Below are 25,605 nucleotides of genomic sequence, written 5' to 3' on the forward strand. Positions count from 1 at the left end.
CATTGATTCTGAACATTTCTCTTTCTGATCTGAATGCAGCTTCTTACAATAGTAAGTAGGAAGCATGAAACATAAATCCATCCTCTTATGACTGAGTACAGTATCTTGATTGAGGGTCATTGTTATGGACATCAACACTGATTTGATACAATTGAAAATATTGAAGATACAGCATATTGGCTTGACTCTATTCTAACCTTGAGACAAACCAAGGTAATAACTTCCTGAAATTAAACTCTTAATGAAGACACTTATTTGTCTCTTGTCATATTCTTAATAGTAGATATCACACAGAGAGAGAGAGAGAGAGAGAGAGAGACAGAGAGAGAGAGAGAGAACCCACTTAAGTGTTCTGTAAGTTTCACTTGATGAATTTAAAGTTTTCTAGATCTGATTTTGATTGACATCACATAAAGAAATAACCAGGGCTTATCTAAAACTTGAAAGGATAAGTAAATGATTCAGCACATTGAAAAGATACTGGAAATAAAGTCTTCAGGTCACATAAATACAATTATATTGCCCTATTTTTTTATTTTTTTCATTCAGTAATTTTCTCCTGAAACTAAGATTGTTTGCAAACAATATGGTTTCCTTGTCAAGCACTTCCTTGACTTAGTCTCTACATCCATAGTGACCTTTAAGCCAACTTCAAGAAGAAATCATCTTTGTGAGGGAAAAGACACACATTAACGTTGCTTACACTCTTTTTATCATCTTACCTCTAATTCACAAGTCAGTAGAGTATTGACAAAAAATTAAAGGGTAGTTATATTTGAGTTCTTGCTCTACCTTTTCCCAGCTGACCTTGGTTAAAATAGATTTCACTTCTCTGAAATTTTATCTCTTCTCCCATGATTTGTGCATCAAAAGAAAACCTACCATGGAATGATGTTGAAAGATTACATAAGAGATCATTAAAAGAGCCTGGTAGTAATAAATGCCAAAATTATGCTCATTTTTCTCTCTTCCTTCATCCTCTCTCTGTCCAGGATATGAAACACCAAAGTCTAGAGTATTTTCATTATGCTCTTTCATTTACTTCCCACACAATTACTGAGTTTCTACAACATGCCAGCCACTAAGCAAGATTTGGGAATACACTGATTAATAAAATACAGTCATTGTCCTGAAGGAGATCCTAAACCAAAGGACCAGATTATACTCTGGTACACGGTATACTCTGGTACATATAAAGTTTTTACCCAGGAAAAAGAAATAACATCCAGCCTTCCAGAGGTCTTACAATGTGTATGATTCATAAACTATGCAGTAATACAATATCCTGTGAATTACCTCACTGCTCACATTAATGCAGAACCATGATGTTATCATACCAGCCTAATAGTCTGTCTCCATCAGTGGACCCAAAGGCACCAGTTATACAAGATACAGTATGATTGAAAAAAAAAATGTTTTCCCTCCCCCAACTGTATTTAATGGGTAATGAGACAAAAGTAGGACATTTTTTTTTTTTTTTTTTTTTTTTTTTTTTTGCTTATCTCTGGTTCCTTCTGCATTCATTTTTCATGGCCTATTCATTTGGGATGCTTGGTCTTAATAACATGAAGTAAGCTCTTGTTTTAGTTACTGTTACCAGTGCATTCTATAGTTACATTCAATAACTTGATGAACCTTCAAAGCAAGGAGCTCTTTTTGTAGCTGTAAGCCAGATCATTCTCATTTTGTCCTAGGCTTTGGTAATTTGAATCATTACTGTTTATCTTTTAAGGAAAATTAATTGCACTTAGTGCAGGAGTATCTTATGCTTTTAAATGCATAAAAACTCATTTCTTTCTCACAAAATGGCTATGATAATTTAGAACAATGAAAACAATTCTAGAGTTTATCTATTTGTTCAAAATGTGTGTTTACAGGGATGACTTTGTGATATGAAGTCAAAAAAATGGGAATAGATCCTGTTCTGAAACTGGGACCTACTCTGGGCAATGTGTTGGTGACAGCAAATGTCAGGTCCAATTATACTACTTTCTCTCAATAAATTTTGAAAGGCTTCTTTTATGAGAGAATTTATAAAGACAACAACAAAGAAAGACACATAATGAATACTCACCAATTAACTTAAACTTAATTATACACACATGTTGGAATAGTAATACTAATAATATATAGTATAACTACAGTAAAATCCTTATTCAGGAAACATAAAGGGAAAAGCCTCTAAAAGTGAAGGTCCAGGCCTTTTTGCCTTTGTCTTGGTTTCTTTGCCGTGCTATGAATATAATCTTCAGCTTTCTTTAGTTTCTGTTCATGCTTCACTGGTACTTCTTTTCAGCCATGAGTGACCAATTACAGAATTTCTAAGCCTTCATCTCTGATATGGTTTCGCTATGTCCCCACCCAAATCCCATCTTCAACTGTAGTTCCCATAATCCCCATGTCATGGGAGGGACCTGGTGGGAGGTAATTGAATCATGGGGGCAGTTACCCCCGTAACTGTGATAATGAGTTCTTATGATAGTGATTCTTGTGATAGTGAATTCTCACAAGATCTGATGGTCTTATAAGGGACTTTTCCCCCTTTGTTTGTCATGTCTCCTTCCTGTCACCATGTGAAGAAGGACATGTTTGCTTCCCCTTCCGCCATGATTGTAAGTTTCCAGAGGCCTCCCCAGTCATGCTGAACTGTCAGTCAATTAAACCTCTTTCCTTTACAAATTACCCAGTCTCAGATATGTCTTTATCTGCAGCATGAGAATAAACTAATACAATATCCAATCATCTGCACAGAGTCTCCATCAGCTGTATATCTACAAACATGGTTGTTCATTTTTCCATAATTCTGAACAAGTGCTGCAATTTTAAGCTCAAAACATTCCCACAGATACAAATGAGTGTTGTAGACACATAACCCAAGATTACCTGCTACTTCAGTTGTACTTACAGTAATTTGGTTTTTCAGGTCAGGATTGTCTAGACTTTTTCACAAAGCCATACCTCCCTAAAATAGGCCCATTTTTGAAAAGAAAGGGAGGCTCAACTTCTCACCTTATTTGAGGTTAACATTCTGAAGCCTCAAGCTATTGTTATGTACTCACTGAGTGCTAAATTTTTCACCTTTCTTTCTTGCCTATTAACAGTGATGTATAACAATTATCTATTATTATAATCTTGATTTATGGAGCAAAGGAGACACTTTTATCAAAAATCAGATGTCCTCAAATAACAGGAAAAAATGGTAACAGCCCTATTTTAAAACTAACTGTAATGCAAAATTTAAACTTAAGTGTTGTTCTCACTCATTGAGAAGAAAAAAAAAATGTATTTACAAACTAGTAATAATAATTGCATTTTGCAATATCCATGGAGAAAATAATAAATATGAATATTCAAAAACTTATTTTACCTGTACAGCTTCGATTCAATTAATCAATAACTGAAAATTACACTATCTGTTCATGAGTACAATCAATTGGTTTTCTCACTCATTTGACCCATCTTATTAAACTTTTTAGCTGACTAATAATATAATTAAGACAACTTTAGTGTACTTATAATGTGAATAATATAGTCATAATATATAAAATATGTATAATTACTAATAGGCTTACAATATATCATGTTATATGCCAAATTCTAGTTTCATTCCTCCCCTCTGTAGCAAGTAAGTCTCTTAGAAGTCTTTTTCACATTTCTTTTTCCTATAGCATTTGAGTCCTTCTCTTGTACGAAGTGGGTGCTCATTAAAACAAAACATTCACATACCCAAATTTACTGACTATCCACTAGTAAGAAAGGCAATTTCCTCTTCTACTGCCATCACTATAAATTCAACACTCAGAAAACCAAAGTGTGCAAGGAACCTCATCTATTCTGTTCCTTTGTCTACCAGCAGAACCTCATTCCAAATACATGAGTATTTATCATGGATTTAAAGACACCTTAGAGAGAATCATTCAATACCATCTCCATAACATTTTCTAGTAAAGCGTTAACAAATCAAAAAGTAATATCTCAATGCCTATGGAAGGCAGAATAATAACCTCCCAAGGAGGTTCACATCCTAATTTCCAGAACCTGTGAATATGCTACTTTACATGTCAATGGGGAATAAGGTAGTTGATCATTTGACCTTAAAATAAAGAGATGGTTTTCAATTACCCAGGTGGGCCCAATGTAATCATAAGGTTTCCTAAATGTAGAAGAGAGAGGCAGAAGAGGAGAATCAGAGAAAGCCATGTGATAGCAGAAAGGCCAACAAGATGTAACTTTACTGCCTTTGAAAATGGAGAAAGGGACTGAGATGGTTTGGCTGTGTCCCCACCCAAATCTCTATTTGAATTGTATCTCCCAGAATTCTCACATGTTGTGGGAGGCACCCAGCAGGAGGTAATTGAATCATGGGGGTCAGTCTTTCCTTTGCTAGTCTCGTGATAGTAAGTTTCACAAAATCTGATGGGTTTACCAGGCGTTTCTGCTTCTGCTTCTTCCTCATTTTCTCTTGCTGCCACCATGTAAGAAGTGCCTTTCACCTCCTGTCATGATTCTGAGGCCTCCCCAGCCATGTGGAACTGTAGGTCCAATTAAACCTCTTTTGTTTCCTTTTCTTTTTTTTTTTCTTTTGAGATTGAGTCTTGCTCTGTTGCCCAGGCTGGAGTGCAGTGGCTCGATCTCGGCTCACTGCAATCTCCACCTCCCGGGTTCAAGCAATTCCCCTGCCTCAGCCTCCTGAGTAGCTGGGATTACAGGTGCACACCACCACGCCTGGCTAATTTTTTGCATTTTAGTAGAGATGGGGTTTCACCATGTTGGCCAGGATGGTCTCGATCTCCTAACCTCGTGATCTGCCCACCTCGGCCTCCCAAAGTGCTGGGATTGCCTTGTAAGCCACTGTGCCTCACCTAAACCTCTTTTTCTTCCCAGTCTTGGGTATGTCTTTATCAGCAATGTGAAAACGGACTAAGACAGGGACCATGAGCCAACGAATGTGGGTGGTTTCTAGAAGCTGGAAAAGCCAAGCAAGTAGATTTTCACCTAGATATTACAGAAACACAGCCCTGCTGACATCTTGATGTGTGGTCTAGTGAACCCATGTTATACTTCCGTATACAGAACTGAGATAATAAATACATGTTACTTTCGGCCACTAAGTTTGTAGTAGTTTCTCATGGCAGTATTGGAAACTTAACATGATGTCCAACACTTTTTTAAATTCTGAAAGCAGAATCTTTAATATAGAAATAGTTTGACAATATATTTCTACAAGTTCTATTTCTTAATAATACTTTAATTGGCCTCCACAATTACTGGGCCAAATATTTTCTGCTAGCTAACTGAACACAATGCCCCAATTAAAATCTAAGGCCTGACAGTACACTAACAAATTAATGCCACCACACAGCTCTTACTATTATTAGCTCAACTTTTTAAAAACTGCCTCAAACATTTATCTTGACTTTATTATAAGAATTATAACTCAGAATAAGAAAATAGATGATGAAGAAAGTTTGTTTATAAAATTATTTCAGTTAATAAATGAAAAAGGAAAGACAGAATCATAATATCACTATTTTACAATGCCCGAATAAAATAATGGATCTTGGCAAACTCAAAATAAAGGCCAGATCCAGTCCATTATCAGTTTTTCTTAGCCTGTAAGCTAAGAATAATTTTTGCATTTTTAAATGGTTACAATATCAAAAGAATAATATTTCATAAGGTAAAAATTACAGGAAATTCCCATTTTAGTGTTTATAAATAATGTTTTAATGGAACACAGCCATGACCATTTATTTACATAATGCTTATGGCTGCATTTGAAAGAGCTGTAACAGCAAGAATTGAATGATTATAAGAGACCTTATAGCCTGCAAAACCTAAAACATTGGCCGGGCACGGTGGTTCATGCCTGTCCTAGCAGTTTGGGAGGCTTTGGTGGGTGGATCACTTGTGATCAGGAGTTCAAGAGAAGCCTGGCCAACACGGTAAAACCCTGTCTCTACTAAAAACACAAAAATTAGCTGGGAGTGGTGGCAGGTACCTGTAATCCCAGCTACTTAGGAGGCTGAGGCAGGAGAATTGCTTGAAGCCAGGGGGCAGGGGTTGCAGTGAGCAGAGATGGCACCACTTCACTCCAGCCTGGGCAAAATAGTGAAAATCAAAAAAAAAAAAAAAAGAAAAAAACCCAAAACATTTACTATTTGGCTCTTTGAAGAAAACGTTTGCCAGCCCCTTCTCTAAGCAATTATCCCCAATGGTGGCTAATACCCAAAAATGAGATACAGCCAGAATACCTATGAAGTATTGTCGCCAAAAACTCAAATTAAAACTGATCTAGGCACCTGGTCAAATCACCAGTTCATAGGAAATACAATGGACAGAGAAACATCTGAGATGACACCATTGGGCTGTATTCAGCAAAATACAGAATGTAGAAAACTCTACAGGATAAATACATTTCTCTGACAAATAATTGTTGAGAGCAAAAGAAGAGAGATCAGGAGAGGGGAAACTATAGACTGAAAAGGAAAACTATAATGTGTCCACTACAGTTGGATTCTAATTCAAACAGAATTATGAGGTAATCAAGGAAATACAGTTGTAATTCAATATCTGTGGGTATTAAGAAGTTTTTTTTTCTAATTTGATAATAGTGTTGCAGTTTTGTTTTAATAAAGAGTCCTGGGCGGTTGCAGAGGCTTATGCCTGTAATCCTAGCACTTTGGAAGGCTGAGGTGGAAGGATCGCTTGAGCCCAGGAGTTTGAGACCAGCCTGGGCAAAGTGGTGAAACCCCTTCTCTACAAAAAAAAAAAATCTAAAAATTAGCAGGATGTGGTGGTGCATGCCTGTAGTCCCAGCTACTTGGGAGGCTGAGGTAGGAGAATCACCTGAGCCTGGAAGGTTGAGGCTGCCATAAGCAGTGATTGTGCCACTGCACCCCAGCCTGGGTGACAGTGAGACTCTGCCTCAAAAATAAGTAAATAAATATTTTTAGAGGAAGTGATGTAATGCCTAACACTTGCTTACAAATCATCTAGTGGGGGAGAGAATAAATAGAAAATAGGGATAAAGATGAAGCAAGATTAATTTGTCATGATTTGATCATTATTAAAGCTGGGTTATAGGTTTATTATACCATTGCCTCTACTTTTGTATATGTTTGTAATATCCCACAATAAAAGAAAGTTTTAAAAACATTCCTTCCCAAAGTCCTTGAGCTTCATGAAGAGATTAATTTCATAACTATAATCTATTTCAATACATAAAGAATCCAGTAATAAAAATGCCAAAAGCAAAAAGTATATTTCAATATAGTATGGATTTTATATTTTAGCCCCAAGAACGTCAATAAACTACCTTTGGTAAAACCATAGAAGAATGGACATTTCAAGGACCAGGATCTGCTGTAGAAAATAATCATCTTGGAAAAGACAAACTGATTTTATTTTCTAAAGCACTTTCAAAACCAGCCCAAAACAATCATCAGTCTTATACCACATCTTGGATATGATCAACAACATTCTAATTTCAGAAAAATTAAAGACTATAAACAACATTTCCTGTCAAACAAAAGCAACTTCTGCTTTTCACACGTGTTGTAACACGTCTAGTTAACACCAATAGTTACATAACTGTTTCCATTCAGTGAATAGCTCTGACCAGACACTGAATTAACTATACATAGCAATACATTTAATGTTCATAATTCATTCGGGGGCAGGTATTTCCACCTTCATTTTATCATGATGGAAGACAATAAGATTCAGTTGCAAAACCAGTGAATGACCTGAATCAGGCTGGAAATCAAGTCTGTCTAATTTGAATGTTAATACAGTCTTAGATGGGAAAGCCAGCACCACACCCCTGCTGCCCCTTGTAAAATTTTGACTCAGGTCAAAGATTAGGATCCGGACAATCAAGGAAATGGCATGGGGATATTTTAGCTTCTTTTAAGACATTTTATTTATTTCAAAAAAAACTGAAGATGGTAAAGTGTTCATCTCTAATGTGTATTATGATTATGTGGATTATTTTGTCATATTTTCTACTATTTGTATATTTGAGACTAAGTTTTAAATAAAAATAAATACAATAAACACATTTCTTTATTAACAAAACATTAAAGTGAATCTTAAACTCACTAGGAAAGGAAGAAGGATTATCCTAACAGAATTGGGGAGAAAAGAGTCATAGAAATATAATTCACCCAAGGCTACACAGCTAATAATGGACAGAACCAGGATTCCAATCTAGATCTGCTCAGTTCCAAAGCCACCATACTGTTTTCTAAAAGAAATTGAAATTTTCCAGTGAACTCTGAAATGAGAGATGAGCTGTGTTCGCATCAGCCTTCTTGGGAACACTCCTACTCAACAGAGCCCTTCCGCCCTAATCTCACCATGATAAAGTCCATTCTCAAGAAAGTCCTAGAAAAATTAACCTTCAGAAAGGACAAAAACCTAGCTTGTTATCACCATGAATGTGCTCCCTTTTTTAGGGCTATTTTGTGGTCCAAATTTTGGTATTCCAGGGAGGCATTTTTAATAAATGTACAATCCCATTATATTAAATGCATGGATTGGCAGATTGTCATGTCAACTCTGAATTTAGATATCTTTCTTCAGGACAACCAAAGGAGTGATTCCTACCTTACTGAAGTCTGGGAAATCTTTTATGTGCCTTGAGGGATTTGGCCAAGTCAGAGAAAGACACAAAATAGCATTTTAGCCATCTCTGAGTTTTTAACAAGAGTTTCAATCAAAGTACATATTTTCTTGCATGACAACTTGTGAATTAATTCACTAACATTCTAGACTAAATATATACTAAGTAAAACCTGCAAAAGAATCAACCATAGGTCTAATTTCTACCAGGCAAGTCGTTAAAGACAAAGAGAGGGATCGGAGTCTGTATTTACTCTGTGGAAAAATTGGTCTTCAACTATCCCGTAAAATAAATCCCACCTCCTGCAGGTCTATGGACTAGTTTTTATCGCTATTCTATCTCCTGCTTATTTAAACTCTCCTTCTTTACTAGGTTGTTTCTCTAGCAAATAAGCATGCTGATATCTCTCTCATCTTGCAAAAACAAATTTCTGTCTCTATTTATTTTTCTCTCCATAGCCAAGAACCTAAAATCTACCTTATATTAATTAGAGAGTATTACATTTATTAAGGTACTTACTAATTGATTAATTCATTCACTGAGGAAATATTTGAGTGCTCACTATGTGCCAGGTACTGTTCAAGGCTCACGGATGAATCAGTGAACAAAACAATGATCCTATCTTTGTGGAGCTTGTATTTCAGCTGTAATAAATAGTGGAACTCTAATGGGAAGTCAGGAAATAGACAACAGCACATGCAATGTGCTTAGAAGAGTGCCTGGCACATAGTAAGTACCATACAAATATTTGCACTTGCTGTCATTGTTGTTATTTCTTTTCCTCATCTAACTTGCCTCCCATTCACTGCACTGGTATCTATCCTCCTGACTCATTTAAAATGACTCTCAGAAAGGTATTATTGCCCTCTTTCCAAATTGCAAAATCCAAGCGACTGTTTTTCTTCCTCATCTTTTGAGAAGCAGGTACAACGTCTCAGAAGCTTTTTCTCTAAGCCTCCCACTACCACACTTAAAGAAGCATTGACTACTTTAACCTTTGCTCCAAGGTATTCTGACTATAAAGCTAGACTTTGTGTATCTCTGTATTGTCACTTTGCATATCTCTTGTGTTAAACTATCAGCTCTATTAGAGAGGCTGTCCAGTACTTACCATGGTGCCTAACACTTAAGTGTTCAACAAAAGTTAGATGAATGTTTCTTTAAACGTTGTTCTCTATAATCCTTTCATTTTTGCTTTACCAGCCCTCTTTTAGCTTTGCAAATGAAAGAAATAAAAAGTAAAAGCAACACATAGACCATCACAGCTGGTCTAACAAAATGAAAGTAACGTTTTCTTACTATTTATAAGTTATTTTTAATGATTCCATTGTTTTTAAAAGATCTCAGTAATTAATTGCAGGAGAAGCTGTTCTAATATCTTTGGGAATAATGAAAACAAACTTAAAATCACCACAACGCAAAGATATTTTACTCCTCCAAACTTAAAATATTTGAATTAGGCATTTTCTAACATATTCGTGATCCTCAAATTAAAGCTGAAACTAAATTAAAATTTTTAATTCACTGTGTTCAGGAGGAGGGGCTTGTTGGTTGTGATATATTAATTACTAGACAAAGATATTATTTCAGAAATGCTTCAGCAAAATGGACCACTACCAGAAAATGGTCTTTTTTTTTCACACACACAAAAAATCACAATAACAAGAAAATACAACTGTATTCCTGAGCAATACAATATTGTCCCTTTTTTATTTTTTTAGCAGAGTGAGTAAAAGGCAGTAGACAAAAATCAACCTGTCAAGAAATGGTTTATTCAATAATGGGCTAGCACTGCAGGAGATTCACTATGCTTTCATCAGGAGAGCCCTTTGTGTAACAAGAACAAACTACTAAAGGTTTAATGACTTTGCAATAGCATATTAGACACTGAAAAAGGAAACAAGAATTCTTTTCACCCAGTTGCAGTTGTTTCTATGATAGCCACAAAGGACCTACTAGCCACGTAATCCTTAAATGGGCAATTGGTTGGGAGATGAGTTTTTCTGACTTCAGTTTTCCCTTTGACTTGGCTTTTTTTTTCCTTTTCTTTTTCTTTTTTCTTTTCTTTTCTTTTTTTTTTTTTTTTTTTTTTTTTTGAGACGGAGTTTCACTCCGTCGCCAGGCTGGAGTGCAGTGGCATGATCTTGGCTCACTGCAACCTCTGCCTCCAGGGTTCAAGTGATTCTCCTGCCTCAGCCTCCTGAGTAGCTGGGACTACGGTCGCGCACTACCACCCCCAGCCAATTTTTGTATTTTTAGTACAGATGGGGTTTCACCATTTTGGCCAGAATGGTTTCTATCTCCTGACCTTGTGATCCACCCGCCTCGGCCTCCCAAAATGCTGGGATTACAGGCATGCGCCACTGTGCCTGGCCTTCCTCATTTATTTTAAGACCTTAAAGAATTCTGCTTTTAGCAGGGAAAACTGGCAATTACCTAGTAGACTCAAAGAGGGCAAGTCAACATCAGAAACGAATGGTAGGTTTGTTTGTGGATCCCTCCTGCACACACAGCATCTCAAAGAGCTGTGAGAAGAGTGGCTTTGGTAACCAGCTGAAATGTACTTGCTTACTTGGTAGCACTGTGCTTTCTACATACTCACTGCTGTTTCCATACACTCTCTCAGTTGCCCACTTGTCTGCACAAGGTGTGATAATCTGTGGTTGGTACCTGCTGATAAAGGTAATTATAGCATTAGTGGAAGCAAGAGTGCTGTCTAAGGTTGAAAAACAACTCTAATTACACCTCCATCATTTTACTCCCTCAGCACCATTTCTTTTTTTCCTTTTACAGAGTTTACTCTGAGACTAAATTAAATCTGCACATATTTGAAAACAAGCTTTTAAATAGCTGTGGGGGTAGAAAGAGAAATCTCCTTTTAAAATTAAAAATACATACATGCTAACTGCAAGGGAAAGGGGGGATATGGAGGCCAAAAAAAAAAAAAGAGTATAAATCCATTTATTACCACTAAACTATACACTGAAAAATGGCAAATATGGTAAATTGTATATGTATATTTTACCTAAATAAATATAAATAATTAAATAAAGATAAATGTGTGGTTAAATTTAAATTAAGCTTGAAAAGGAGAGCATACAATTTGGGAGGAGATAAATATACTTAATTGAAATCTAAATTCTTTTTCTCTTTCTCCCAAAATAATGCTGGATTTTTCCTTTATATTCTGATTTTAAAATTCGTGATAAAATAAAAATACATACATGCTGTGGTAAGCATCTGATATTTGTAATGCGAGACAGCACTTATTGAATCAACTTTCAATAGATTTCCATGCATTTCTGTACAGATAGAATCAAAACAAATAGCAGGAATAACAAGAACAATAATTCACAAAGAAATATGAAATCCAAATCTTATAGAATGGAGACAAGTTTTAAATTACATTTATACCTATTGACTAATTCAACACAGACAGTATTTAAAACATTAATATCCAGAAGCTTAATTTGATATCTGAATTTCAAATGTATAACTTTAATAATAATACAATTATAAAATTAATATAAAATGTCTTTACATTTACTAAAAAACAGTTTAGATTTGAAAAATAACCTATGACCCAATCTCAGAAAATTTCCAAGGAATGCATATAATTAAATACCACTTTGCCATAGCAGAATTTTATGATTTGGGGTGTAATTTTAGTATTGTAGATTAATAGATTATAACAAAGCAACATTAATTCATAAAGCTTCCATTGTAAACCATGAAGCCTTAAAATAGGGGCGAGAAGAATGTTTACTGAATTACAAAAATGGGGAAAAAAAAAAAGTCTTTTCAAATCAACAAGGATTGATTCGTTAGACACACCCACTATTGTGGTCCAGAACTTGAGAACATGCATTTTAAATGCCACTATTAGGACACAGAACAGCTGCCCCATCCTTCAGCTACTGCACAGGGCAGCGCTGCTTCTGCCTGTCACCAGAACAGAAGCAGATCCAAGTGGGCAGTGGCAGGGATAGCACACATTTTCTACTGTAGGCCTGCCATACTCCATAAGAGCATCAAGAGTTCATTTACTCCAAAGAGACTGCCAGAAATGCAACTTTTGGGTTTCTAATACTGGCATCAAAATTATGGAGTGACCCAACCTCTAAGAAAACCCCTACATATTTACTTAGTGATAAGTAGGTAGGAAATCTAACTGCCAGCGCCAAGTCAAGCTGACCTCCCCTACACTTTACACACCAAAACAGCATGTCTCAGATCATGAATAAAGTACTTCTGGATACCAGGAGTATAGCAGAACTCTCCTTGCTAAATAAAATATCTTCTATTAATTACGATGTAAGCAATGCTTTGTTGCTAGTGAAAATGAAAACTAGGCCAGGCACAGTGGTTCATGCCTGTAATTCCAGCACGTTGGAAAGCTGAGGCAGGCAGATCACAAGGTCAGGAGATCGAGGCCACCCTGTCCAACATGGTGAAACCCCATCTCTACTAAAAATACAAAACTTAGCTAGGTGTGGGGGCATGTGCCTGTAATCCCAGCTACTCAGAAGGCTGAGGCAGGAGAATCACTTGAACCAGGGAGGCAGAGGTTGCAGTGAGCCAAGATCGCGCCACTGCACTCCAGCCTGGCGACAGAGCAAGACTCCATCTCCAAAAAAAAAAAAAAAAAAAAAAAAAAAAAAAAAAAAAAACTAATACAATCATTCCCTTTGGGACAGAGTCATGGACTGTATCATTCCCTGGGAATAACTTTAACTCGAAATGATTTCAAGAATCCAACTAAAGCAGAGAAGAGAGTAACAAATATCACATTAAGAAAAACAATTATTTTATATTCTCAAAAGAAAAAAGATTTATGAAAGCCCCCATGTTTTACTATTAATCAAATTTTTCCACGTTTTTCTATTTTGTCTTCAAAAGAAAGAGTGAACCCCTCATATTTTCTTTGTCAGGATGGATACCACAATATTTTGGGGACAATACATAATGAATAGGATTCACAGCTACATTATGGAATATTTTACCTATTCATACAAATAAATAAAAAGCAGCATTAATCATATTAACTGCTTTAATCTTTATAGGTTAGGCTATTTTTCATAGCTCAATTTAAGGGGGAGAAAAAATCTTACCTTAAATATTAAAACTTTTGTAAGCATGTCTGCTATAAGCATTATGATTTCCTTCCTCCTGTTTGCATAAATAAGTTGGGTTTCTCACAAATGAAGTCAAAACTCTTTGTTAACAACTATAGAATCAAACCTTGGTTCAAAACCATCATCTTAGCTCTAAAATTTATAAAACCTCACTATCTTTGCTTAAAATACTGATAATTAAAAATTATAGCTAGAAGCACTTATTATTAGGTTTTCAGAAGAAAATCAGTATCTAATTTGCCATGCAATGTGAGAATAATCACAGGCTTTTGCCTTAACTTGTTTTTAACTGAATTACTAATGTTTCAATTAACAAGTACTACAGAGAACTACAGCACCATCATCACCCTTAGTAAACAAGAGGACATAGTTACTTTTCCAGATGTCTCTGGTTGTCATGGTACCCTCTTAGGCTCTTTCCCACATTTTTATTCTAGGTAACAATCCTGCAATCATTTACTCTAACTTATAACATAGTTATATGAAGATTTTATATGTTCCTGATATAGACTTTGCACACACCTGTTGAACAGAATCAAAAACGCAGCATAAGTTCCTCAGATTAATACTTAGACTTCCTATTAAAAAGAGGATTAAATTTTTAGTTCACATACTTGATAAAAAACAGATGTCATGAATTTTATATTTTCCACATAATTTATTTCAGAAAAACCTATCATCAGATTAATATTCTTTTAAAAAAATATTTTCGAGTCCACATTTCTAAACAATATTTCTACACCTGAAGTAAAATCACTTTGCCTTTTTACGTGTGCTATACCCATATTTAGATGAAAAAACCTGCTCACAAAAAAACATTAAGTATTTGAGAACAATACCTGAAATTTCATAACATTTTTGCAAACAAGCAACCAAAATAAACACACCAAAAATTTTAAATGTTTATATTACATTCTGTTGAAGTAATGTTTAAACATCTTACTTTTCGGGGATTAATTTTTATCCTTCAGTGACGACTTCCCAAAAACAGAGCAGGGTAACATTAATCACGCTGTGGGATCAATGCTTATGTACCATTATTTCTTTTAATTAAATCAAAGTCTCTTCAATATGCAACATCTGCTGTCAAGCCCTTTGGATGTAAAACAAATACACACACATACACACACGCGCGTGCGCGCACACACACACACACTCTGGTATTCTTAATGATGTTTGGGAAGTTAAAAGTGGTGTATCCTCCTTCCCAAGGAGCAACAGGAGGGCTTTGCACTCTCTTCTAGAACAGAGTTCTCTCCCTCTGGGATAAAGGAAAACATAATATTCACGTACTAAAAATGCAAATGCAGCTAAAGTTTTTTATCAACTGCACTTCTCTACACACATATGATGCCTATATTAATTTCACTTGAGTGCTTTTATTGCACTAATTAGACAGTGAAGAGGAGCTGACACATGGGAAAACTGTTGTTTGAACGCTGTATATGTTAAGCAGTGGGATTATAAGCACCTGGGATATTCTTGGTATTCTCTGTATGCAAATGACATTCTGCAAACAATTAAACGCTCCCATTAAAATAGTGGGGGTGTGGGATGGAAAGAGCAAGTGTTAAGAGAGTAAAAATATGGCTTGCCCTTTCTATTCCGCCCTCATTCAGCGGAGGCCGAGTACCTTCGACATGCTGCACAGACAGACCCTTGGGAACGTACATAGGAGTCACAATACACTCGACAACATCTCACACGCTCTGTTAACTGCAAAACTCTTATGATCTAACAGCGAGCCCCCTCGCCTCTCGAACATGTTTTCAATTTTTGCAGATACGTCAGGAGACCCTCCCCTGCTGAAGGGAAGGAAGACGTTCCTTCTCGCCCTACCTCACAGCCCCCAGCACTTTCTTTCATTAGAAGCGGCGCCACAAGTTCCCTGGCTCACACCCTTAAAGAGGCAAGTTCAGCACCATGGAAAGGGCTCGAGTCTTGTGCGGAGGGAGAAAGGAAAGCAAAGACTGGGGCTCTCCCCTGGCCACTCACCGGCGTCTGCTGCGACGGGAGTCCCGAGCGCTTGGTAGACCCCTGCTTGGAACTTAACCTTTTCCACGACTCAGCAAACCTGCCCCGGCTGGCGCTCCGGCTGCGCCTGCGGCTCTCCGCGCTGTCCTCGCGGTCGGAGCAGCCCCGCTCCATTTCCGCCGCATCCCTCCACTTCTTCCCCATGAGAAGTTAGCCTCCCTCGGCCAGGAAACCGCCCAGCGCCGAGCGCTCTCGCCGGCTCCTCGCCGCGGATCTCCCTCCAGCCTGCGCGCGGCTCTCGGTTGGCGCTGCCTTTGCCTCCGCCGGCTCCTGCCAGAGCCCCGCGCTCCGTTACCGCCGCAGCCACCAGGCTGCGCTTGCGCCCGCGATTGGCTCAACTGTGGGCTGGGGCTGCGAGCGCCACCTGCGCCCGAGCCAGCTTTCTTTTGCGCCCCCAAATTGCTCTCCACCCGGCAGCCGCCGCCTTCTCTGGAGAGTGCAGGGCCCACGCCTGAGGCTGCTGATGCGCCGCCGGGTAGCGCTCCCAGCGGTCACCTCACCCCGCCCAGTCCCCCAGACCTGGGGACTCACCTCCCCCCAACCCGACCTGCGGGTGGAAGCCTAGGTTACCCACACTGGGTGGGTGGAGACTCCAGTTGACTTAAAAAAGACAGGAAGGGGCAACTTGGTTCTTCCTGCTGCCTTTCTTCCCTTTCTTCTCTTTGCAACAACTAGCTCCTAAGTATTCTTGGGGAGAGTGGAGCTTCATCTTGTCAGACGCCGCACTTACTTCTTCTCTAGCTTGCTCAGACTAGCCCACTGGGTCTCAGACTTGGCTGCACACTGGAGTTACCTGGATCTTTTTTCTCTTTCTCTTTTTTAAATGGTGATATTCCTCAGAGTCTAATTTAATTGGCCTGGATGTGGCCTGGGAATCAGGATATTTAAAAACTCCCAAGGTGATTCTATCTGCTCCATCCCCATCAGCAATTAAGGGCCTTCAAGGGCCTGTACTGTGGCGGTGAAGCAGAGGAGGATTCTTGGGAAGGGAAGGCTGTTACTTCTTCAACTCGTTTCTCTCTCCGGGGTAGGAATGGGGTATTCAGTTTCCCCTCTCACCCTGGGCGGTTAAGCAGCGAGGATGACATGAGACGGATTCGTGGTGGAGCTCCTGTGTGTTGTGTATTCTGTGACCCCAGCACCTTGTTGTTCTTTCATGTTTTTGCCTTCTGCTCATTAGGACAGCTGGCTGGCCCTCATGAGTTTTGTGTCAGTTATTTTACCAGACTGAGCTGTCCACATGTTCAGGAATGCCCTTGATCAGATGAGAGAGAGCAGCTGGGGGCATCAAAAATTAACAAAACCTGAAAACAATGACTTTATTCACCATTAAAAGGAGTGATGCCTGAAATCGCTCCCAGTTGAAAAGGGCCGGCTGGTTGCTTATCTGTTGCAATGGCAACAGATGTATTTTCATTTTGTTCTGAAATCAAGCATTCTCTGTCCTATTTGAATATTGCCAGGTCTTCTCAGGAGGCAAAGGTGAAGGCGGATTAAGAGGGAAGGGAAGAGGGTGAGAAATGCTGTGGGAAAATTGGTGTTGTGGCAGTAGCTGTAAAAATCATAATCTGAGTTGCAGTGGTCAACGTGATTAAGCAAAGGTTCTGAAACTGGCTAGTTTACGGGAATGGAATACAGAGCTCTAAAATCCCACAGCTGTGCACCTGTGTGTAGTGTTACATGAATATTAATCCTGCCGTTTTAAGTAAAAGAGACTCACAGGGCATACATCCTATCTTTTTAAACAACCCTCTGTGTCTAGAAATCACACACCCATATTAAACAAAATGAGACTCTAAACAATGTTTGCAACACACAATGTCATTTAATGAGAAAACCACAGGCTCCATTTCACATTTTCTCACTCCCTATCTAAGTTCATGGATCTGAAATTATTAGTGACATTTCATGGAAATACCGTAATTTAGTCCAGATTCCTCCCCCTCACAAAAACAAATCAAAATGATTATGCTTAGTTTATAAAATGACACAGGTATGAAAACCAAATACCAACTAGAGGGTAGAATAAAAGTCAGCATATTATTCCTTAAAGTAAATATTTACTTTTTCCTTTAGTTACTTACAAAGGGGTATATAGGTATGACTAAATAAATTCCCTAAGAGATGAAAAGCCTGTGTCTTAACCTGGATGCTTTGAAAGTTCACTCTTTAGGTATAATGATAACATCCCTTAAAAGGAGCTAAGAGAGGCCTTCACACATATATCAAGACATATCATCCAAGAACATTCACTGGGCAGAGCCAGGAGCCCCTGGTTCACCCACATCCACCCATGAAGGGGAAAATGACCCTGCCATAAAGGAGGTCTGACATAAAAGACTGTTCCAGCACATCAGTGCATACTCAGAGCAACTGATGAGTTTTTTAGATGTACTTAGAAAAATTTAATGATGAGTAGTGACTGCATGTGTCATATTTTTTAGCTGTTTGGTCTAAAAATGAGCTTTCAATTGCCCTTATCTTAAAGCACTGTTTTTAAAATCTTGTTTGAAGATGATCTCTGCATTTCTTTTTTGCACTTGACAAGTACCAAAAATGTCTTGGAACTGTACATGAGGCTAAATTAGATGTGATTGAAGGCAACCAGAAAACTGACCCTTTCCTCTTCTGATATTCATTTGTCTTTCCAAAGTTCTTAATAGCTGGAAACTGGAAGACTAAAGTGAAAGTCTATCATATTTTTTACAAAATTAGTGGAGAATGGCAGCACCGAAGCTAAGAACACATTGAAAATCACCAGTATTCCAATTCTGGAATATGCACTAGAAGCCATTTCTAGAGCAACTTAACTTTACTAGAGAAGAGTCACTGCAATTACAAAAGATGGATGTTAATAAATTTCAAAAGCCAAATGGGAAGTAGGGCATAAACCTTTTTTCTTCATAGTCTCTAGGCATTAAATAATGTGCAAATTAATGGGATAAGATTAAAGCAAAAATTACAGCACTGTTAAATAATAGCTATTCTTTGTAAAATGAAAAGCAAATATATAAATTTTATTTATGAATCAATCAAAATATAACATTTTGAAATATTTTGAAAAGTAAACTTTAAATAGTATTCTAAAAACAACAACAAAAAGATCTCAACACACTATCAAATGTCAACAGTCCTCTGTTAGCCCTAAGTACTCTGATCTGAAGTTTACGTGGTTCTACTAGTCTGTTAATGAGTCAATAATCAGAAGAAACTCTCTTCAAACCCCATTTGCTCTAGGTATGTAGTCATGTGCTTCACTGCAAAAGAGTTTATAGGAAATATATATTCCTTTGGTTATCTCTAGGATGTGAAAACCCAAAGGTATACCCAGGAACTAACTTAACCCAGCAAAGTATGAGAGAGGAGGGCAAACAGAGAAAATAATCAAAGCTACAAAGTAATGTTGATCCAAAAATCTCTCCTTGTGAAATAAGAGAATATAAACCATATTTCATCAACTTTAACACCTTCCATTTTTCAGAGAGGGTAAACCTCGCTGAAATCAGAATGCATTTTATCATAGATGGTATCTCAGATTCAGTGTAATGCAGCATATTGATTCATAGAATCTTGGAGTGAAATAGATATTAATAGATCTGACTTTAAAAATCCAACAAGCTACCATTAACTCTCTGCCTACACAATCAGCCTTTGACATTAGATATCCTATTTCTCATAAGCAGAGCATTTCCTTGTAAAATAGCTTTAAGCATTAGAAAGCCCATTCTTATAAACTAACCTGAACCCCAAGCCTTCTACCTTTATTTTAAATTCTGGGAAGGTCACACTATTTAAACATGTGTTCCTCATGAGAATCATCAAGTATATGAGATGGTATTTAAAGTCCCCTAAAATTTCTCTTTTATTAAACTAAACAATGTGTGGCTTTTTCTGTCAAGTCCTTACATGCATTGGGGAACAAAGTAAGAGTCAGCACCCTCACATAGTAAGAGAAATTGGAAAATGGTGGGTATTCAATGAATCTGGGGCAACTACTTTGTGAATTCACTAAAAGCTTAATCACTATGACTAGACTCACAGTGAAGTGGGATTAGTCAATACCTACAAAGCAGGAGATTGGATGCAGAAGTTGTGTTTAGTCATAATTAAATTCTCTTCTGCAGACCTGAAGGCTGAGACTCACAGAAGCCAAACAAGCATGAGAGTTGAAACAATTATTCCTGTAACTCAAGCAAAAAATCTCCCAAAACCCATGACTATTAATCAGGAAAAGGAATAACGGGGTTATCTTGGTTTAAGTAAATTGGCCATCTATGTGGATGAAATTATCTGGGTAGTTATGGGAAATTTATACTCCCATTTAGGAAAAAAAAAAAATCTCATACATTCCCTGCAGCATCTGCTGACAAATCTTCAATGGTTACACATCCCGTCAAGTCCTCCCAGCAGAAGTCACTGCAGGGCAGAGAAACTGGCTACACAAGTTCACTCTTTTCTTTTCCTCTTCCTTCATTTCTACCATCCTTCCTTCTCTCTCATTTTTTCTTCCTTTCTTCCTTCCTTCCTTTCTCTCTTTCTCTCCCTTCCTCCCTTTTCCTTCCTTCACTTTTCTTCCTTCCCTCTTTCTCTCAGCATAGAACAAACCAAATTTCCCCAGCAAAATCCTCCAATTCTCCAGCCTTTCTACTAATATTATGATTTGTAGGAGTTTTTAGTATAAGCTTTCCTTTATTGTTCATTGATGCATTTGCATAAATTCATATTTATATAAAGTTTATTTCCCTTTCTAAATCTATAGGTAAATAGTTTTCTAAAATCTTATTTCAGGATTAAGAGATAATGATTCAAGTGAATGGTATAAAATTATAAAGATAAATAATAAAAGAATCAAAAATAATATAACCATTAAAATTAGGGAGAAAGGAGAGGAAGAATAGAAAAGAAAGACAGGTATAAATTAGCTAAATGTCCATCTATTACTAAATAATTTATAAAATAAATGAATAAATATATATTGACATAAAATCCTCATAAGAATGGCTAAATTTCTGCAGACAAAAAATTTAAGCAAACAGAAAAACACTAAATGTTGTCAAAGCTGTGGAGCAACTAGAACTCCCACACATGGCTGATGAGAGTGTATGCTGGTACAACCACTTTAGAAAACCATTTGGCACTATCTACTAAAGTTGATCATATGGACACCCTATGACCCAGCAATTCTACTCCAAGGTGTATACCCAACAGATATGCATGCTTATAATTAATGAAAGACTGTAAGAATGTGCATAGCAGCACTATTTGTAAAACTCCCAATCAAGAAACTACACAAATGTACATCAACAGCAAAATGAATAAATTACGGTATATTGAGACAGTGGAATCTGTACAGTGATGAGAATGAATGAATTACTATTACATACAAAACCATGGGTGATGCAACAACAATATTGAGCAAGAGAAGATACACAAAAGAATACATATTGTGAAAATTCCATTAATATAAAGTTTGAAATTAGACAAAAACAATCTATACTACTAGAAGTCAGGACAGTGATTATCACAGGAGGATGCATTCTATAGCGATCAAAAGACAAATGAGGAGGGCTCCTGGAGTGCCAATAATGTGCTCTTTCTTGATCTGGTGGTAGTAACAAGGGTGTACTCATCTTGGAAAATTTATAGAGCAGCACAATTATAAATAATGTACTTTTTCACATGTGTCTTACCTCAATAAAATGTTTACTAGGAAGGAAGGAAGAAACAAAAGGAGGGATGGAGAGAGGGAGGGTGAGAGAGAACCTATTTAAACGTGTTTTCTGATGCTAGTATCATTTTACATAATACTACTTTTTACATTTTTATATAACCATTTATATATTATACAACCATGCATGTACTCTCATATAACTGTGACATTTTAAATTGTCAAGATCATTTCATGCATTACTTAAGGGTAGATATTATTATCTGCATTTTCAGGAAGGGAAACAGACTGCACATAGTTACCTGACTGATCCAAGTTCTCCCAACTAATAATTGGAAGTTCGAAACTTGAACCTCAGATTTTTAGCCTTCAATTCCAAGTTCTCTTTTGATTATATTATAGTCATCTCTATATATTTTATACATTTTAAATTTATATAATTTACATGACATATAATACATAAATATACAATATATACTTATATATGAATAATATAATATATAGAGAGTCTATTGTCTGTGTTAAAAAAAGTTGCTTAAACCAAAATGTAGACATTTTAAGCAGCAGGTACTGACATTGTTTCTTCCTAGAATTTAGAAATATTTGGGAAAAATTTGAAAATATTGAGAAACCTCTTCTGAGATTATAGGAGAAAAGAGCCCATTTGGAAAACTGCCATACAAAACTCCATTACTAAAATCCAGATGAGCTGAGACAATGGCTTTTACAGACAGAAGAAAACCTTTTAACTGACCTCCATTTAACATACATGAAGAGCAGATCTCTTTTTCCTAATACTCTGAATGCTAATAATGAATCTGCTGTTCTTTGCCACACAACTGGTGTGTGGTCTTGCCATTTGAGTTATATCAGGGGTCTACTGTGTTTCTTTCCAAGCCCAGTTTTGTATGTTGTATTGGTGATCATTATGCAATTTCATTAAATGTTATGAACAATGATGCAAGGTGAGAACAAAAGAAGGTGGCATTTCTGTGAAAACCAAATAAAATGTTTTGGAAAGAAAAAAGACCAAAAAAATCACCCCTCAATTTGTTTTTTTATTTACTGGTATAACATGATGTGAACAAGAAAACTGTTTAAACGACAACAACAACAAAAAAACAGTAATAGACTAGAAAAAATACAGAAGCCAGCTTCCCTCAGACTCCTCTGCAGTTGTCATTAAGATATCTCTCTATTTAAAATGAAAAGGAAACTGTAGATCCTACATGATGGATATGATTTATGCAAAAAGATAAACCAGAAGTTCAATTGCTAGTAACATTCTCAAAGAAAAGACTTTATCCTTAGATCAAGAAATGAATACATATAACCTGTTTTAAGTTAAAATAAGATGTTTAAGCATAACCAACTTTTGAACCAGTAGAAGATTCAACTATCCCCATGAGGAACTGATCTTGTTAACAGTCAAATGAATTGGATGCTACCTCCCTAAAAGGGCCAAATTTTTCCTCAAACTGCTTTTCCGGCATCATAGACACCAGAACTTCTAATTCTACAATTCATCACTTTTGCTTCTTAAAAAAAATGCCACTCCTGCGATGAGTAATATTTTAAGTTTTATCACTCATTACCACTTCTCCGAGGCCTGGAGTTTTTAGGTGTGACGCAAGAACTCTAGGAGATTGATAGAGAAGGATGCACAATACAGATGTGGCAAGGAGGGGTGCAGAGCCCAGAGCCTGGGAATTTCTAAAGTTAAACTATTGTTTCCTTTTTGCCCTGGAGTTACAGCATTAGAACATGAGGCGATCATTTGTGCTAAAGCTCAATTATTTCTATTTTATACTACAAACTGCAGAAAAACATTAAAGGTCATCTTGGAAAAAATAACACAGTCTTAGGAGCGTAGCAGAAGTCGTTACTTTTTCTTTCTGTTTATTTTTAAGGAATTATGAATTTCTCAAAGCATCACACAGATCAGGGAACATATTCAGTGGTCTTCAACAGTTAGGTTCAGTACTTAGTTTTGTTTCCTAAAGGTAAGTGCATTAAATGGTCTTATAAAGCTAAAATTTTAAACTGCCCATTTGCATAACTATTTTGTTCAGAAAGACAAACAGGAATGTCATTTGATCCACCGCAAAACACAATGAAAAGGGAACATGGAAGTTATCATACAAAACTCACATATTTCTTAATCACAATTTCTATTCACACTAAAAAGAACTATTTATATGCCATTGAATCTGAGCATATTAAACAAAACAGTGTTCAATATTTTTCACTGTTCAAAACAGAACAAATGTCTACATTCTCCTCCTCCAAAGTACAAAAGTGGATGAAGTGAAAGCAATTAGTTAAACAAAAAGTAGCGGCTTAGTTACCTTTTCATTTCTGATGTACTATCAAAATTCATTTCCTCCAACTCAAACAAAATCATTATTGGAACCTGAATAGAGTCTGGAAGCAGAGGCTCAACTAACTAACTAAAATTCCCAGATGCTTCACATATATCCTTTGACTTCCACAAAAGAAACAAAATCAACAATATGCTAAAACTGAGACAAGCTATTATCATGAACACAATGTATTTCATTGAAATTGTCTTTGCCTGGTGAATGGAGTCTTGGGTCATTCCATAGAGCTTCCAGTACCTACTATGAAACTTGGTATTAACAAATGGTTTATATTAAACTAGGCTTTAAAGTAAATACATTGTACCAGATTATACAGAGTTCTTCCAGTTATTCAGTGGAGAATGTCATCTCATTGGCTGAAATGTATATGCTCTATGCTATAATAATAATAATAATAATAATAATAATAATAAAGAAGGTTAGCAGCATTTTATGTCCAGGTTGGTGACACGGAAACAAAACTCATCAGGGGCCTGTCGCGGTGGCTCACGCCTATAATCCCAGCACTTTGGGAGGCCGAGGCAGGCGGATCATGAGGTCAGAAGATCGAGACCATCCTGGCTAACACAGTGAAACCCCGTTTCTACTAAAAAATACAAAAACAATTAGCTGGGCATGGTGGTGGGTGCCTGTAGTCCCAGCTGCTCAGGAGGCTGAGGCAGGAGAATGGCGTGAACACAGGAGACGGAGCTTGCAGTGAGCCACAATCATGCCACTGCACTCTAACCTGGGTGACAGAGCAAGACTCCATCTCAAAAAATAAATAAATAAATAAAAATTTAAAAATTTAAGAAAACTCATCAGGGTGTTCAATGTGCAACAAGATGAAAGATGATGCCAAGTTTGTTAAAATAAAAGCGTATCTAAAATGAGAAAGGCAAATGGAAAAGTCATAATCCTTTAAACTCCTGTTTTTTCAAGAAAGCTTTATAGATAAATACTTCTTTTATCTAAAGGGGAATGATAAAGCAATTTTTAAGTTACCCGCCAAAGTGATCCTTCAGTATTTGTTGATTGATGAGTTAGCTTCACTTCTTATTTTTTACCAGTGTTTTTCAACCAGATCTCCACAACAAGCCCATATGGCATAGTTCTAGTCATTACTTCCATCACACCCATTGATAAAGATTCTGAGGATGCTATGAGCTGTTCACCTATGTGAACAACTTTGCAATCTAGGTGAGAGTTTGTAGCCAGCTCTGCAATAGTAATATGCCATGGTCAGCTGTATTTCAAATGTTACGAATTTCTGAAATTTTGAAGAATACTCATCCTGACCATGTCTGTGGTGAAACTTAACTTGAACACGATAGGTAACTTGAAAACTCCATGTGTCTGTTATAACCACACCCTTTGTAAATTGCATCTGTTATGATATCAGATAAACACAGTGATCAAAATCATGGCATTTATTTTGGTTCCAAATGTCATCAATTTCTTCATATATGATTCATGAGTGCCCTGGAAGTACATAAGATATGTTGAAAAGAATTCAAAAGAGAAAGAAATCACTAAAAGCATGAAAGCAAAAATAAAATATGAAAAATGAAAAACTAACATCAATGCTATTAAAAGTGCTAACATTAATTAAGCACTTACTATGTGCCAGATACCATCTCACTACGTTGAATTAATTTGTTTAGTTCTCACAATAACTTCATTTAGCCACTGAGGAAACTGAGGCAATAAAAAAGGCTAAATAAAATGGCTGAAGTTTATATAGCTACAGAGCAGCAGAACCAAGATTTGAACCCAGGAAGT

At 36.8% G+C, this 25,605-nt stretch overlaps 1 protein-coding gene across 14 annotated transcripts in view; it reads right to left on the reverse strand.

Annotated features, from left to right (window-relative positions):
- The window catches only part of TRPM3 (transient receptor potential cation channel subfamily M member 3), a 903,691-nt gene extending 887,615 nt beyond the window's left edge, over positions 1-16,076 (reverse strand). For all 14 annotated transcript variants that reach the window (XR_012424787.1, XR_012424786.1, XM_015437271.4 and 11 more), the window contains exon 1: positions 15,757-16,076. Coding sequence is in view for 12 of the 14 variants with exons in the window: in XM_015437271.4 (XP_015292757.3) it covers positions 15,757-15,939 (183 nt within the window). In the remaining 2 variants the exon portion in view is untranslated. The remainder of the gene's footprint in view (positions 1-15,756) is intronic.
- Between the last annotated feature and the right edge of the window lie 9,529 nt (positions 16,077-25,605).

The sequence above is a fragment of the Macaca fascicularis genome, chromosome 15 (genome assembly GCF_037993035.2).
Source record: "Macaca fascicularis isolate 582-1 chromosome 15, T2T-MFA8v1.1".
In the NCBI taxonomy this organism is placed as follows: domain Eukaryota; kingdom Metazoa; phylum Chordata; class Mammalia; order Primates; family Cercopithecidae; genus Macaca; species Macaca fascicularis.